This window comes from Mustela nivalis (genome assembly GCF_964662115.1).
Source record: "Mustela nivalis genome assembly, chromosome: 9".
NCBI classification, from domain to species: domain Eukaryota; kingdom Metazoa; phylum Chordata; class Mammalia; order Carnivora; family Mustelidae; genus Mustela; species Mustela nivalis.
Window position 1 is genome coordinate 60,139,335 of NC_139028.1, and position 18,326 is coordinate 60,157,660.

The following is an 18,326-nucleotide window of genomic DNA, read 5'->3' on the forward strand; positions in this document are numbered from 1 at the left end:
ATGCCCTCAAATAACTCCTAGTCTGGCGTGAGGAAAAAGAAAATACCTAGGAGCTCCTGTGATGCTCTGAGGCTTTACCTTGAGAGACTATTTTTGAAGGTACCTTGGCACAGTGTAGAGCCATAGAGTTTTTGGGACAATCTGAATCTGGTTGTACATTGTCTTAGCTTTAACAGTGACATGTTAGATCCAGGTAAAGAGTCTCTTCTTTGGGGGCACCTGGGTGGCTCAGTGGGTTAAAGCCTCTGCCTTCTGCTCGGGTCATGATCCCAGGGTGCTGGGATTGAGCTCCTCATCAGGATCTCCGTTCTGCAGAGAGCCTGCTTCCTTCTCTCTCTCTGCCTGCCTCTCTGCCTACTTGTGATCTCTGTCAAATAAATAAATAAAATCTTAAAAAAAAAAAAAAAGAGGCTCTTCTTTGTCAGTGTCCAGAGGTCTCTTGGACCCTCATATTTCTTCCTCCAATCAGTCCATGCTGACAGATGTCTCCTTAACGGCTTTAAAGAAATTGGGTAAGAGGACATAATGGGCATTTTTTGTCAGGGAAGAAATAGGCTCATGCCAGTGGAGGGCCTTTTACCCAGTCCTAAATTATCTTGTGGTCCAAGTCCTTATAATCTCTCTCAAAAGAGATATTAACGAACACCCTAATCTGTCATATATATTCTTCCTGGAAATTAAAAAAAAACAAGACTTTTAGTTACAAAGAATATAGAATCTACAGAAAGAGTACTAGGTTCAGAATCAAGAGAATAGGATTCAAATCTTACCCTTTGCTGGAGGCCATTTTTTTTTTTTTTTAAATAGTCTCTCCATCTGCCCAGCAGTAGTCCCAATATCAGGATGACAATAAGATGCCATACCGCACAGTTTAAGCCATTATAGCTCCTTTGTCTGAAGCTAGCAGAAGAGTCTGTAGGGCTCTGGGCTATTCTTCTCTTCGTTTGTCTTACCCTGCAGCTAAAGAAACTGACCAGAGGGCCTAAGTGATTTTTTTTTTCCACACAGTAGTGCTGAGTGATCTAGTCCCTGAGTGATACTAGTGGTTCTAACTCATGTCTCCATAAAGTCTGTAGGGGACAGTCTAAATGGCAGCCCTTGGCTTACCAGAAGGGGCTTTGGCTTTGCAGCTTGAATTCATTTCATTCCTAGAATCAGAGATGCTCAAAATGGAGATCATTGCCAGCATAATGACTTTGTGTATAATACTTTATAGCTTTTAAATGGCTTTTATAGCCATTGTTTCATTTAATATTTACAATGAATTATCTTTTATTTTGCTCATTGCTTTACTCAGCAAATATTGGCATCTGTAGTGTTGGACTCTGGGGATAGTCTTGAACAAGACCCAGTATTTGCTCTCATGGAGCTCGGATTTAGTAGAACTCTCAAGGACATTTAGGGACTTTCCCTAATGTTGGAAACATGGATTCCCATCTTTGTCAGATGTTTGGGTACTCTCTGCCTTGATGCTTCTAGAGGTGTGAGAATTGTGCCTAATTTTGAGAAACATTACTTTGTGTTGTGATGAAATATAATTGTATTATATCTTCAACCTAGTGAACTTAGTTCTGCTATTCGGGGCTTCACAGAACAGTCTGCTTTGTTTTCTCCAGGAGAATCCTTAAGAGATAATCAAGTTAGTATTTCTGTTCCCCAGATTGCTTCTCCCCAGGATAAAGAACCCTAGACCTTTCCAAAGCTGTTGGAGATGCAGGTTCACTCTGTGTATATGCATAGCCTTTGAAACCCAGGGCTATGGCTCAATGTACTCTGTTTGTTCTTACACTTTATCTGTACTCCTACAGTTACCTCGTGGGAGATGAGCTGTGGGTTGTCATGGAATACTTGGCTGGAGGTTCTTTGACAGATGTGGTGACAGAAACTTGCATGGATGAAGGCCAGATTGCAGCTGTCTGCCGTGAGGTAAGGCCAGTGGCCAACCAGCCTTGAGCATGAAGTGGCCTTTATATCAATGTCTGTCAAAGTTCTGCTCCTGATGGGATCTCAGCCTGGGCACTGGAGGTGGTAGAAATTATTCTTCTGTTTATCTGTTTTGAAATTTCTATCACTCTGACCTGTTCTTTAAAGATAACTTTATTCTAGCACTGGGTGTGTTGCATAAACAATGAATTTCGGAACACTGAAAAAAAAATAAAATTAAAAACAAGATAACTTTATTCTGATGATAAAAGTATATACCCATTGTAGAAAAGTCAGATATTACATGTATATGTAAAGTCACTCAATTTCAGTCTTAAAGGTGACTGCTGTAAATGCTTTGTATTATTTTCCTCTTTATATGGATATATATTTTAATTATAATTTTATTGTACTTTACTATTTTCTTGATGTGCTCTGAAGGAAGTAAAAACAGAGTAAGAAAGTAGTGACAAAGGAGGTACTATTTTAGAGTAGTCAGGGACGGTTTTGCCATAGATTTGAATAAAGATCTGAATATACAAAAAAGTAAGCCATGGAAAAATCTAGGGTAAAATACTTTCAAGCAAAAGAAATAAAAAATGAAACACAAGTAGGTATTTTCTTTTTCTTTTCATTGCTGTTGAATGTCTAAGGTCTGTAATATGCTGGTGTAATGGGGGAAAAAAAACCCTCTTTACAAAGCCTCTTTGAGAGGCAGTGTCCCCAGGGGATAGCCACATTTTAAAAAAGTATTCAATTAAATTCCAGTCAGTTAACATACAGTGTAATATTAGTTTCAGGTGTTCAGTATAGTGATTCAGTATTTCCATACGTCATTCAGTGCTCATCTCAGCAAGTGCATTCCTTAATCCACATCCCCTGTTTAACCCATTCTCCCACTCACCTCCCCTCTGGGAGCCATCAGTTCATTCTCTATAGTTGAGAGTCTATTTCATGGTTTGCCTCTCTTTTTTTTTCCTCTTAATTGTTTTGTTTCTTAAATTCTACATATGAGTGAAATCATGTGGTATTTGTCTTTCTCTAATTTATTTCGCTTAGCATAGTACTGTCTAGTTCAATCCACATCATTGCAAATGGCAAAGTTTCATTATTTTTTATAGCTGAGTAATATTCCATCACACATACACACACACACACACACACACACACACACACAAACACACCACCTCTTCTCTACCCATTCATTAGGTTGTGGGCACTTGGGCTCTTTCCATAATTTGGCTGTCGTGGATAATGCTGCTAAAAACATCAGGGTGCATGTATCCCTTTGAATTAGTATTTTTGTATTCTTTGGGTAAATATCAAGTAGTGCAATTGCTAGATCGTAGGAACCTTCATACTGTTTTCCAGAGTAGACAGACCAGTTTGCATTCTCACCAACAGTGCAAGAGGGTTTCCCTTTCTCTACATCCTCGCCAATACCTGTTGTTTCTTGCATTGTTGATATTAGCCATTCTGAGAGGGGCAAGTGATATCTCATTGCAGTTTTTATGTGTATTTCTTTTAGGATTAGTGATGTTGAACATCTTTTCATGTGTCTGTTGGCAACCTGTATATCTTCTTGGGTAAAATGTGTATTCATGTCTTCTGTCCATGTTTTAATTGGATTGTTTTTTGGCTGTTGTGTTTTATAAGTTCTTTATATATTTTGGATACTATCAGATATGTCATTTGCAAATATCTTCTCCCATTTCATAGGTTCTCTTTTAGTTTTGTTGATTGTTTCCTTCGCTGTGCAGAGCTTCTGATTTTGATGAAGTCCCAGTAGTTTATTTTTGTTTTTGTTTCCCTTGCCTCAGGAGACATGTCTAGTAAGAAGCTGCTATAGCCAATACCAAAGAGGTTACTGCCTGTTTTCTCCTCTAGGATTTTTATGGCTTCATATGTCATGTTTAGGTCTTTCATCCATTTTGAATTTATTATGTATGGTGTAAGAAAGTTGTCCAGTTTCATTCATCTGCATGTTGTCCAGTTTTCTCAACACCATTTTTTGAAGAGACTGTCTTTTTTTCCATTTAATATTATTTCCTGCTTTATTGATGATTAATTGACCATATAGTTGTGGGTTCGTTTCTGGATTTTCTATTCTGTTCCATGATCTGTGTGTCTGGTTTTTGTGCCAGTACCATACCATTTTGATTACTGTGGGCTTGTAATATAACTTGAAACCCAGGATTGTGATGCCTTCAGCTTTGCTTTTCTTTTTCAAGGTTGCTTTGGCTATTTGGAATCTTTTTTGGTTCCATATAAATTTTAGGGTTGTCTATTCTAGCCCTGTGAAAAATGTTGATGTTTTGATAGGGATTGCATTGAATGTGTAGATTGCTTTGGATAGTACAGACGTTTTATCAGTATTTGTGATTCTAATCCATGAGCATGGAATATCTTTCCACTTCCTTGAGTCATCTTCACTTTCTTTCATCAGTGTATTACAGTTTTCAGAGTACAGATCTTTCATCTCTTGGTTAAGTTTATTCCTAGGTATCTTAGGGATTTTGGTGCATCTATAAATGGGATTCCTTATTTTCTCTTTCTGCTTCTTCATTATTGATATATAGAAATGCAACAGATTTTTGTATGTTGATTTTGTATCCAACAGCTTTACTGAATCCTAGCAACTTTTGATGGGGTCTTTTGGGTTTTCTGTATAGAGTATCATGTCATCTGCAAATAGTGAAAATTTGAATTCTTCCTTGCTGATTTGTATGCCTTTTATTTCTTTTTGTTATCTGACTGCTGTGTATAGCCATTTTTTTTTCTTTTTTTTTTTTTTTAAAGTAGGTTCCACTCCCAGCAGGATTCTGAGATCAAAACCTGAGCGGAGATCCAGAGTTAGATGCTCAACCAACTGAGCCACCCAGGCACCCCAGCCATATTTTTATGGCTTTTCTTTAGACCAAGAAGATGAAGGGAATATTCACAGAAGTTGAGGATATTGGGTGTTTTGCTGATAAGAAACTGGAACTTTCCAATAGCCCAATAATAGAAAAGTTTGGGAGTTAGGGAAGGAGTAGAAGATTTGGTTCAGAGTATTATGGGGTTAAGTTTGATAGTATGGTTGGGATTTGATGATGTAAGATCTGGAGACATTCAGATGAAATAGTATAGTTGTATATTTAATCAATTTAGAAAAAATAAAATCATATGAACTTAATTTCATCCTAGAAAATATGATCATCTTTACATGAAAAATCCTGGGATCTAGAACATACCCACATAGGTTAATGGAATTAACACAGGCCTGGGACTCTTAGGAGCTATGGCTGCTTTTCTTTGCTGTAGTGCTAATACAGTGATTCTCAACTTTTTAAAAAAAATTATCTCTCCCCTAAGCAGCCCTTTAACACATTTTTCACTGATCACATTCCCTCTGTGAAGTATTAATACTATAGATATACTGCATATCTCTTTTCTTTATGTACTGTAACCCTTTGGAAAGCCACAAACCACAGTACTATCTAAAATATTTTTCACTCACTCCCTGATCTGATTTTCACTGATTGAGGTTGCTTGCATATGTGTACTTAGGAAAAACAATTTGCCCCAACTTATTTATCTTTAAAATAGGAATTCATGCTATATTCTAAAAGAGATCACCCCCTTAAGAAAATCATTTTATTGAGATACAATTTATATACCATATAATACCATCACCATAATCACCATAATCCAGTTTAGAACACCATAATCATCACCATAATCCAGTTTAGAACATTTTCATCACCCCCCAAAAGAACTCCTTACCCATTAGCAGGCACTGCCCCACACACCTCACTTATCAGCCTTCTCAGTCCTGTGCAACCACTCATCTTTTTTCTGTCTCTATAGATTTACTTGCTCTGGACATTTCCAATAAATGGAATCTACAATATATGCATGTTTGTGACTGGCTTCTTTTCCTTAATATAATGTTTTGAAAGTTCATCCATGTTATAGTATATATCAGTACTTCATTCTTTTTATTAACAAATAAGATTGCATTTATTTATCATTCATCAGTTGATGGGCATTTGGATCATTTCTACTTTTTGGTTATTATGAACAATGCTGTGTACTTGTACAAATTTTTAGTTGGATATCTGTTTTCATTTCTCTTGAGTATATACCTAGGAGTGGAACTTCTGGTCATATAGCAACTCTGCTTGTTTGAGAAATAGCCAAACTATTTTACAAAGTGGCTGTACCATTTTATATTCCCACAAACAATGTATGAGGGTTCTAATTTCTCAAAATCTTTTTTTTTTTTTTTTAAATCATATTTTGTGACATCCAGAGGCCAGGATCTCTCCAGTTTCCTAAGGAAAGCAACTCTTATTTTTTCAGGGCAAAGCTGCTTCTGAATATTAGTTTGTTCATAATTTAGCCATTGGAATGTTCTTAAAAAGTGAAGTAATGATTTGAGAACATTTAAATACTGTTTTGCAGTTGGTCTGCATCTTTTGTATTTTTCAGTTGTTATTTTAACTTTGGGTTATGACTTAAACTAGGAGATTTAGTAGCAAATCTGAGATTATTTTTTCTAATCCCCACATTTTACAAATGGGAAAACCATAGCCTAGAAAGCATAAGTGATTTGTTTAGAATGATGTTGTTAGGTAGTGGAAGAACCAAACATCTTCCTTGTTCTATTCAGTCTCTGTTACTCATTCTGCCTGCTAATTATAGATGTTTTCCAAGGTTCTTTTCTTTCTCCTTTTCTATAATATTTGCCAGTTCCAACCATTCTTATAACTTAAAGAAAATCACTTGGTCAAAAATGACTCAAATACTTATCTCAAGTCCAAATCTCTATAGAACTTAAGACTCATATGTTCCATTGTCTACTGAACATTTGTCTGTCAGTGCTTTATAGGTATATAAAATTGAACATACCCAAAACAGTACAAATTATCTCCTCACCAAAAATATTTCTCCTAACTTTTCTCTTTCTAATATCACTTCCATGTGTCTCAGATAAGACTCTTTTTTTGTCCCTTTCCTCCAGTTTCATCTTCATAAAATCATTCCATTTTTCCTCCGTAGTTTTGCTTGGGCCTCAGTTTCTTTGTTAAGGATCTAATGTTTGGTAAAACAAAACAAAACAAAGCAAAAAACTCCAAAATACAGTGGAGGAACTCCTGTAAGAAAACTATGGTAAGATGTATTATAATAAGGTATTTTATAAGAAAGGCATAAAGCAGCACCAAGTTAGAAGAATGCTTAGCCAGGAGATAGAAGACTAGGCAGTAGACCTGCCTCCGCCACAGATTTGGAACCAGTTCTTTCATTCACTGGGATCTCACTTTCTTTGTCACAAAATAAAGAGGTTGGATTAGTTGATTTTCTGTAAGTCTTCATAAGTTCTTTCTCTCTCTCTTTGCCCAACCACTTAAATAGTGCCTACAGGCTTTGGAGTTTCTGCATTCCAACCAGGTCATTCACAGAGACATCAAGAGCGACAACATCCTGTTGGGAATGGATGGCTCTGTCAAGCTAAGTGAGTAGGAGTGTTGATACTTTTCTTCCTGATGGGACCCAGTATCCTGGGGGAGGGTAATCATATGATAGTAGCTGCAAGACTCAGCACAGGATCTTACAGTCACACCTTGGCAGGTCCCGTTCCAGGCCACTGCAGTAAAACAAACATGGTGATAAAGCAAATCAAATTAATTTTTCCCAGTGCATATAAAAGTTATGTTTATGCTGTACTATAGTCGATTAAGTGTGTAATAGCATTGTGGCTAAAAAAATGTACATATCTTAATTAAAAAATACTTTATCACTAAAAAATGCTAACCATTATCTGAGCTTGCAGTGAGTCATAATCTTTGTGCTAGTGGAGGGTCTTGCCTCAGTGTTGATAGCTGCTGACTCATCAGGTGGTGGTTGCTGGAGACTGGGGCAGCTGCGGTAATTTCTTAAAACAGTAATGAGGTTTGCTACATCAACTGTTTTCCATTTCACAAATGATTTCTCTGTAGCATGCAATGCTATTGGATTGCATTTTACCTACTAGAGAACTGTTTTCAGAATGGGAGTCAGTCCTCTCAAACCCTTCTACTACTTTATCAACTAAGTTTATGTAATATTTTAAATCCTTTGTGTCATTTCAACAGTCTTGACAGCATCTTCACCAGTAGATTCCTTCTCAAGAAACCACTTTCTGTGCTCATTCATGAGAAGCCATTCCTCATCTGTTCAAGTTTTATCATGAGATTACAGCAGTTCAGTCCCATCTTCAGGCTCCACTTGTAATTCTAGTTCTCGTACTATTTTCACCAGGTCTGCAATTAGAACGTACACATTTACCAATTTAAGTTTGCCATCCACTATATGTACAGTTCATGGTGTCCCAAAACAATTACATTAGTAACATCAAAGATCACTAGTCACAGACCACCATTACAAATGTATTAATAATAATGAAAAAGTTAGAAATATTATGAGAATGACCAAAATGTAACACAGAGACATGAAGTGAGTAAATGCTGTTGGAAAAATGGCACGGACAGACTTGCTCATCACAGAGTTGCCACAAACCTTCAATTTGTAAAAATCGTAGTATCTGTGATGTGTAATAAAGCAGAGTGTAATAAAAGTAGGTATCTCTGTATTTCTTGGGATATTCAGGCTCTTTATATTACTCAGCGCTAGACAGGGTGTCATTTCTTTTTTGTCCATTCAGATATATATGTTTAACCACAAAAAATTTACTGAATGCCTCCTATGTGCTACAATGGGCACAAAGATACTTTTGCTAGTCCTCAAGTAGCTCTCAGTCTAGTACTGGAGTCATAAAATACATAACTAGGAAATAGAGTTTAGTGTAATTTCCTAGGTTCATTCATTCAGCAAACTTTTATCAAACTTTTATACTTGGGCCTTCTGGGATTAAAAAAAATGAGTAAGAAGACATAGTCCTTCCTGTCAAAGGTCTCATAATTTAAATAAACTTATAATTGCAATTTAATGTGAATGAACTATAAGCAGAACATTTTGTTCAAAAGTGTAAGGACCAACAGGTATGTTGTAGTCCAGACCAACAGGTATGTTGCATGTGGACAGGCAGCTTTGGGAAGATTGGTGATTAGAGTTTAAGCCAGGGACTCATGCCCAGGAAATAAAGCAAGGACCTAGACTGCCAGATTCTGAGGCATGGGAATGGTTTTTAAGAAGAAAGCAGAAGTAGAGCAAATAATCAAGGCCAAAATGGGAAGCTTTGGACTTTAATGCCTAGTTCTTCTGGTTTGAGGAGTGGTAAGGGGCCAGAGATTTTTGTTCCTCTTGCTACTTTTCAAGGTTAAATAGAGGACAGGGTAAGAGCCAGTCTTGAAGGTAGCAGTCATGTAATTCCAGCTCTAGAGAGACAAGGTATTGCAGTGCCTGAGACCCAGGCGGAGCTTGGGATAGGCATATAGTCAGTACTTGTCAGGTCCATTCCTTCTCTTCTTCTTTTTTTTTTTTTTCCTAGCCGATTTCGGGTTCTGTGCACAGATCACCCCAGAGCAGAGCAAACGGAGCACCATGGTGGGAACTCCATACTGGATGGCACCAGAGGTTGTGACGCGGAAGGCCTATGGACCCAAGGTTGACATCTGGTCCCTGGGCATCATGGCCATCGAAATGATTGAAGGGGAGCCCCCATACCTCAATGAAAATCCTCTGAGAGTGAGTGTTACTAATCCCATTTGAAGATGTTTGGGCTGTTGGTCTTTAATCCCAGGAAATGGGACTCGGGCTATTCCCTACAGTTTTCAACCTGGATCTATCTTTTCTGAATGAAACTTGGCACTGTTGGGTTTAAAGTATAAATGCTCAAAGGAAAGAGATATTAATAGTCACTCATTCATTCAACATTTTTTTTAGTTCCGATAATATAAAAGAAGCTGTTCTAATGGTGATGAAAAAAATAATATATAGTAACAGAAGGTAAGTGATGTGAGGAAAAGCTGAGTAAGGAGCTTAAGAGAGTAACGGGAGGGAGAAGTGTGCTATTTTATTGAGAGTAGAGAAGGAAGTCCTGTCTTTTAAGTTATTTGAGCAGAAATCTGAAGAAAGGAGTAAGCCATGAGATTAATCCGATGCAAGAGTTTCCCAGGCATCAAAGGACTTAATTTGAGAACACACTCCTATCCTGGAGAAAACCAAAGAGGCCAGTGTCCTGAGTGAGTAAGCAGTTTGCAGATGAGCTGAATAAGGTCAGAGAACTAACAGGGAGCTGAATCAGGTAAGACCTAGTGACCTTTGTGAGAACCTGGCTTTTATTCTGTAAGAGATTTGAAGCCATTGGAGGATTTTGAGCTGAGGAGTAGTTTGACTTAATTTGCGGTATAAATTGACCATTTTGACTGTTTTTCTGGAAGAAATAAAACAGACTGAAATACTGTTATAATCGTTCGGGTAAGGTGTGGGGGCGCCTGGGTGGCTCAGTGAGTTAAAGCCTCCGCTTTCAGCTTAGGTCATGATCTCAGGGTCCTGGGATCGAGCCCCACATCAGGCTCTCTGCTCAGCAGGGAGCCTGCTTCCTTCTCTCTCTCTCTCTCTGCCTGCCTCTCTGCCTACTTGTGATCTCTGTCTGTCAAATAAATAAATAAAATCTTAAAAAAAAAAAAAGAGTGGTGGTGTGGACTATATTCGTGGCAGTAGTAATGAAGAGTGGTTAGACTCAGAAAATACCTTGAACATATAGCTGACATGATGAAATGGATATCAGAGAAAGAGGAATCAACAATGCCTATAAGATTTTGGGCCCTAATTGCTGAAAGATTTCGTTTGCCATTTACTGAGAAGGTTGAAGAGCAGGTAAAATGGGGTAATAGAGCTGGTTTTGAATGTGGCGATTTGAAATGTTCATTAGACATCCAAGTAGAGATACTGAGTAGAGTTGGGCATTTGAGTCTGGATTTCAAGGGTGAGCAGTCAGGACTATAAATGTAAATTTATGAGGAGGTAGTATATAGTTGGCTTATTTAAAGCATTGGAACTAGATGATTGATGCAGTAACTCACCTGGAGAGTAAGGTTTGGGTACTGAGCCCTAGGGTTCTCTCATGCTTACAGGTTGGAGGAACTAGCAAAGTAGACCAAGGAGTGACCTTCCTAGTTGGAGGAGAACTGAGAAGTAAACATTAGATTTGCCAATATGGAAGTTAGTGATGAGCTTGATGATCAATATCAGTGGAGTGATGGTAATGAAATGAATAAGAGTAAATCTACCAGAATGGGAGAAGAAGTTGAAATGGCATGTGAAAGCAATTGTTGTTCTTTAACAAGTTTTGCTCTTAAGGGAACAGAAAAATGGAGCAGGAACCTGAAGTGGAATTGAGGAAGGGTTTTGAGGTTTGTTTTTTTTTTTTTTTTTAAGATGATATTATTTTAGCATGTTTGTGTGCTGATAGGAATGATATAGTAGAAAGAAAGAATGTGATCATGAGCAAGAGAGAAGTGACATCTGTAGGAGTGATGTCCTGAAGTAGATGCGAGGAGTTGGATCAAGTATTGAAGGAAAAGTATTAGATTAGGACAATTTGTCCATTTTTTTTTTAAGATTTTTATTTATTTATTTGACAGAGAGAAATCACAAGCAGGCAGAGAGGCAGGCAGAGAGAGAGAGAGGAGGAAGCAGGCTGCCCGCCGAGCAGAGAGCCCGATGCGGGACTCAATCCCAGGACCCTGAGATCATGACCTGAGCTGAAGGCAGTGGCTTAACCCACTGAGCCACCCCAGGCGCCCCAATTTGTCCATTGTAATGAGAGAGGGAAAGCAGAGTATATGAATACAAGTGCAAGTAGGTTGGTAATTTTGGTCATAGGCAAATAAGAGAATTATTCTGATTGCTTTTATTTCCTCATTTCTCAACCTCCCTTCCAGTGCGGGAATTGTGTATGTGTTCTTGTTGATAGGTGGTCATCTCATCTTACCTGGTTACCTCTTGGATAGCCAATTACTGGAAAGTGATTCGGTGTACCAATCTGAAACTGCCCGGACATCCCAGCTTTGCCCTCATTCCACATTCCACACATCTTACCCCGTCTTGCAGTAGCCTTGAAGATGATGATCAGTAGGGTGTGGATGGAATTAAGACTGGGATTAAAATCAGAGGACATAAACTCATATGAATAGCTTGATCCCAGACATATGTTTCTGGACTTTATGAAATGGGAATGATGATTCTTGCCTAGTCTATTATCCAGATTTATTGTGGTCATTAAATGAGATAGTGTTTGTGTAAATACTTTGTGAATTAAAGTGCTGAGTGCTTGAAAGGACCTTTTTTTTTAACCTGTCCCATAAGATGGTCCATGTTAGGGTACTAGGGGAGGCAACAAGGAAACAGATTGTTGCTTTACAGAACACTTGCTTTTTATATTCCTTTCCTGCTAGAAGAAATCAGTTCTTAGGTAACTAAGGTGAAAGCATCAGGAGTAATTTCCTCCAGCAAATGGGGAGATAGATATTTAACTCATCATCAGGCTAAGTGAATAATAAACCCTTTAGATTTACAATCAAGAATAATAATAAATCCATGGGTCTGGAGCATACTTCATAAGTTATAAAGTGCTTCCCAATATATGGTCTTATTTTTACAGACATGTGTGATAGACACTGTTGTCATCCCTATTTTCTAGATGTGGAATTTAGGAGTTCACTGGCTTGCATGTGATCACATGGCCTTCAAATATTAAATCTGATCCTTAGGTCATATTCTTTCCAGTATACCAAAGCTGCCTCTTTGTGTCCTAGAGGCATAACGCAACTGACCGTACTTCAGAGAGCAGATCTGGGCACTAAGCGAGAACTGTAGCTAGAGCCTAAGGTGATTCTTCATTTGTATTGCCAGGCCTTGTACCTCATTGCCACCAATGGGACCCCAGAGCTTCAGAACCCAGAGAAGCTGTCAGCTTTCTTCCGGGACTTTCTGAACCGCTGTCTCGAGATGGATGTGGAGAAGAGAGGTTCAGCTAAAGAGCTGCTGCAGGTAATTTTCCCTATGCAGGGAAGCTCCAAATTCAAGGTATCACTAAACCAGCCTTTTTTGCTTCATTTTTGTCTGTGAGGCACTACTGGCTCCTCACCTACAACTTCCCACACTCCATTTATATTCCTAGTTCCTTAACATCCTTCATCTCTGGGCCTTTGTGTTATTCCCTGAAGCTCTTCCTCAGTCTATTAAAACTCTGTACACATTTATAGGCTCAGCTTAAAAATCTTCTTTCTGAGCTCCTGCTGAACTTTGCCTGTACCTTTCATCAGCACTTCTTTTGTTTTGCTTGAATTAGAGTGAGATTCTGCCAGGTTGTGGGGAAGCCTGGAGTCGGGGGTTTGCCAAGCTTTTTAGACTTCCATCTGCTTAATCCTGAAATTACATAATTATTTCATATGGTTGCAAAAACTGCTTTTAGCAAGCTACCACCTAAGTATCACATTAAACTTGATGGTGGTGAATAATCTGTAGGCATGCACAGTTAGTTACTTCTATATGATGAGGACCGAGAGCAACCGAGCAAGGCAAGGCAGACCTACTGCATTGAAGGTAGTTATGAGCAACCCTGTCTTTCCCACTAGATTATTTATAACATCTATCTTCTTAATTTCTGGGTCTCCTCTTATACCTAGGACCTGACTTAGAAAGGGTATTCAGAAACTTTATTGAATTGAATGAAACTGCCTAAAGTATTTACCTTAATTGAAATGCTATCCTCTAGAACATATTTAGTATCTCTTTGTAACCAGGGTTATGGATTTACAGAGCTCTGGTCTGTTAGATATGAGATTTGGGCTCTGCCAAATATAACCCATTAGTCTGTCAGATCCTTTGGGACTGAAAACCCCTTATAACAGGCAGTACCGTATAGAATCTCTTTGCCTTTCATATGAAATTTGCTCTGGAAACCCTAGACATGGAAAAATGTTCAAATTCTACTTTAAGGCTGTGATTGGCGAAGATATTGTTCATTAGGTACCAAATTATAATTATTGAAAGATTAGTGCCCTCTAGAGTTTTCTTCCTGATACTATAAGTAATAATAAATGCATTACATTGAATCTTTACCATACTGTAGTTACCTAAGTGACTTATATGTTCTTTTCATCAATTCTTTATAATGACCCTGTGATTTATAGGTTCTAGTATTACCATTTTTATAGGTGAGTGAGTAAGTTTCAAGTGTGTAATGTTTCCATGATTATATAGCTAGTATGTGGTGGACCCAGAGTTTTATCCTATGTCTGTTTGATATCTTAAATCACACATCTTCACATGTGTTTCTCCTGTGAGAACACATATATGGATGAAATTACATATGTTGGAATTTGTATCTTCATGATTTAACCAATATCTTTTATTTCTTTCATAGTAACTACTTGTTTTCAGTCCTTTTTATATCCTATATCTGTCCAAAAAGAAGATGAGGCAACTTCCAGCAACAAATATGTGTATATATGCCTATATGGATGTGCCTGTATCATATACAATATGATTGATAAAAAAGACTTATAAGGATGGCAGAAGGATCAACTATGCTAATCATCTGAGTTAGTTTTGTTTCAACATCAGATCTGGTTCTCAGTTTTCTGGTGGCCAGGACAGAAAAGGAAATGTGATAGTTTCTATATTTCTTATCAAATGGAAAAATGTCACATCCTTGTGGCAGAACCTTTTTACTATTAAATGTAAGAAAAATCATTTTTAGTGAAAAGGCTCTAAGTTATATAAAGAATTGTTTTCTGTAACAGTTTTGGTGAAAATATAGATGCAGTTTTTCTACAGAATGGTCTTCTTTAATAGTGGTGGGTGTGGCCCAAAGTACAGCCCAATGAAAGTGATTTAGGAAAGGACCAAGCTATTGAAAGCTTTACTGGATTCAAAGATAGAAAAATAAATTCCTAGATCCTGAAATGCAGTATTGCCATATACCATTGGGTCATGATCAGTCAATACTTTACCCCAGAGATAATTATTATCCTGATTATCTCCATAGTTTAGACTTACCTAATATAAAATGGAATCATACAACATGAAATCTCTTGTGTCTGGCTTTTGTGAGTCAACATAATGTCTGTGGGATTCTTTCTGTTGTCACTGTATCAGTCATTCATTCTTTTAATTGCTGTGTATTTTTCTGTATAGTATTATAAAATATATCATTATTCATTCTTCCATTCTCTTTTTTGGGGTTCTTTTTAGTCATGACTGTTGTAAGTAAAGCTGCTATGAACATTCCTGTGTGTGTCTTTTGGTGGATACACAAACTTAGTTCTCTTGGAAATATACCTATGACTGGAAATGCTGGGATGTAGCATAGAGGTGTGTTTAAGTTGTAGGTAGATACTGCCAAACAGCTTTCCAAAAATGGTTTGTTATCTTTTAAAGATGTTTTTCAACTTGGGGATGATCTGAAGCTTTCCAGGCAGCACCTTGTGCAAATATGGATGCTCTCAATGTCTTATGATGATTACTGAGGAAGAATGGTAAATAGTCATGTGTCTTTTCTCTTTTCTTCCCTTCTAGCATCAGTTTTTGAAAATTGCCAAGCCCCTCTCCAGCCTCACTCCACTGATTGCTGCAGCAAAGGAGGCAACCAAGAACAATCACTAAAACCACGCTTACCCCAGCCTCATTGTGCCAAGACTTCTGTGAAATAAATGCTCATTTTAGAAATTCCAACCCCTGATGCCCTCTCTTCCTTGCCTTGCTCCTCCCATTTCCTGGTCTAGCGCTCTCATGACTTTGATTGTTAAAAACCATGTGTCCAGCATTGATGAGAACTGCAACTGACTAATCAGATGATGGCCATTTCTAAATAAGGAATTTCCTCCCAATTTGTGGTTGTGAGGTTGGTTTATGACCAAGGGCTTATATGAATAAACCCTTGGACTTCTATTTCTATACAGCAAAATCTTCTCCCTATACCCCAATCTCGCACCTGCCAGTCAGTTCTTAACTCTATAAATTTTTGGCTTTATAACATTATTGATTGGTAATCAGTTGAAATTTCTTTAGTGCTTGCTTTTCCGAGGCTGAATTGCCCAAACTCAATTGTACTTGAAAATTGGAACAGTGTGAGGGGTGTTGTGAGGGTGGATAACTTACCAGAGACATGAAATGGCTCATCTTCCTGGACCATGGCTTTGGCGCAGCTGATCTCGATATGGGAGAGAAAGCTACAATGTTTTTTCTTCTTGTGTGCTTCTAGCTGCTACCTGAGGGGATCTTCACTCAGTAGTGTTCCCCATGCTATTTCTTGTGAAATGGTCTTGGCTATGTAGCAGCTTTTGACTTCCTACATCCCCTAGGCTGCTGCCCCAATTCTGTCTTTGTTTAGAACTTTGAGAGGTTTCCTAGGGCACATGCTGGGTGAGAGCAGTGTGACAAGTCAGGGAAAAAATTTAGCTGCTTTTAGAACAAAGTTGGGTATCAGCATCTGTCCAGCTGTACCTGTGTGTTGTTTCAAGAATTCCGCCTCTTTCTCCATCTGGAGTAAGGAGCTGAAAGATCTTCTGATGGCCTGAGACTTCGGATCAGAGGGAAGGATCTCCCAACTCTGAAACTACGTGTTAGCTTTGAATGGATTTGGCGACCTGATAAGATACTCTGCCAGCTGTGAGGGGACCCTGTTTTTACAATGCATGGCCGAGCTCTCTGCAAATGGAAATGCTTGCACTGGGTGTTGGGGATGTTTGCTACCTCCTGCTATCTTTGTGGTTTTGGTCCTCCCACTATGATAGGACCCCTGGCCAGCATTGTGGCTTGTCACGTCAGTCCCATTGGCTACCTTGTCATGCTCTGAGGTACCACTGCCTCTTGCAGCACAAGTTTTATTTCCTTCAATAAAAGGAGATGAAAATATTCTACTTGGAGTATGCCTTTCTTCTTTTCCTTTTCACCTTTCTTTTCTAATTTTTCATTTTGAAATGATTTCAGACTTAAGAAAACTTTAAGTTGTAGGTAAATACTGCCAGAAAATATATTTTCTTCCCAAATGATTTTAGATTAAGCTGCAGTAAGATGCCCTTTTACCACTGTGTACTTCAATGCATATTCTTTTTCTTAACACTCTTAATTATAAACAAAGAGAAAAGGACCTAAAATATTTATATTTATATTTATATTTATTTTATAATATATGTTATATATATATTATATTTATATTATAAGGTATTGGCTCAGGCAAGTATGGGAACTGAGAAGCTCCATGATCTACACCGGCAGGTTGGAGGCTGGTGAGGCCAGGGGTGCAGTTCAAAGGCCTGAGAGCCAGAGAGTCATTGGTTGTATAGATGCCAGTCATAGTCTGGTGTGTGAGAACCAGAACACCCTGGGGCAGGAGAAAATTGATGTCCCAGCAACGCACTCCACAGTTTTGTTCTATTCAGGCCTCCAATTAATTTGGTAATGCCCTCCCAAGCAAGGTTACCTGCTTTACTCTCTCCACCAATTCATATGCTAATCTCCTCTGGAAACATCCCACACAAAAACACACCCAGAAATAATGTTTAACCAGATACTGGGCATCATGTCTGAGAATGGCATGGGTGGATATTCTGCTCAGAGTCTCATGAGGCTGAAATCAAGGTATTGGTCAGGGTCTTGAAGTCCTCTTTCAGTCTTACTGGTTGTTGGCAGAATTCATTTCCTTGTAGTTGTAGGACTGAGGTCCTCATTTTCTTTCCAGCTATCAGCCAAGGACTACTCTCAGCAACTAGAAGCTGCCAACAGTTTTCTGCCCACCCCCACCCCTGGCCCTTATGGGCAATTCACAAAACAGAACCTTTGCTTTAAGCCAGATTAAGCCAGAGCACATCTCTCTTTCACTTTGGCAACCAGGTAGAGAAAACTGCTTTTGAAGGGCTCCCGTGATTAGGTCAGGGTTATTTAGATAATCAACTTATCTTAAGGTCAGCTAATTTGGGAACTCTTATCTTAAGGTCTGCTAATTTGGGAATTTAATTACATCTGCAAAACCCCTTCACCACAGTACTTAGATTACTGTTTGCTTGGAAAACGAAGTTATATACACCAAAGTCTGGGCATCTTGGAGGGCTCAACCCATTTGGGCTCCTATAACAAAACACCATAGACTAGGTGGCTTATAAACAAAGAAATTTATTTCCCACGGTTCTAGAGGCTGCGGTGTCCAAAAGCATGGTGTCAGTATGGTCAGGTCCTGGTGAAGGCCCTATTCCAGGTGGCAGATGGTTAGCCCCTTGCTGTATCCTCATATGGCAGTCGGGATTACGGAGCTCTATGGGCTCTGTTTTCTGAGAGCACTAATCCCATTCATGAAGGCTCCACCCTACAAAGCACCACTGCCCCCATTTGTACCATCACTTTGAGCATTAGGATTTTAATATAAGAATTTGAAGTGGGGGGATACATTCAGGTCATAGCAGAGATCATCTTAG

General features: G+C 38.5%; 1 protein-coding gene across 4 annotated transcripts in view; it reads left to right on the forward strand.

Annotated features, from left to right (window-relative positions):
• The window catches only part of PAK1 (p21 (RAC1) activated kinase 1), a 154,941-nt gene extending 138,166 nt beyond the window's left edge, over positions 1-16,775 (forward strand). For all 4 annotated transcript variants that reach the window (XM_082749563.1, XM_082749564.1, XM_082749562.1 and 1 more), the window contains exons 11-15: positions 1,809-1,926; positions 7,321-7,420; positions 9,395-9,591; positions 12,763-12,900; positions 15,433-16,775. In XM_082749563.1, coding sequence (XP_082605689.1) covers positions 1,809-1,926; positions 7,321-7,420; positions 9,395-9,591; positions 12,763-12,900; positions 15,433-15,519 — 640 coding nt within the window. In that variant the 3' untranslated portion in view covers positions 15,520-16,775. The remainder of the gene's footprint in view (positions 1-1,808; positions 1,927-7,320; positions 7,421-9,394; positions 9,592-12,762; positions 12,901-15,432) is intronic.
• The last annotated feature ends 1,551 nt before the right edge of the window (positions 16,776-18,326 follow it).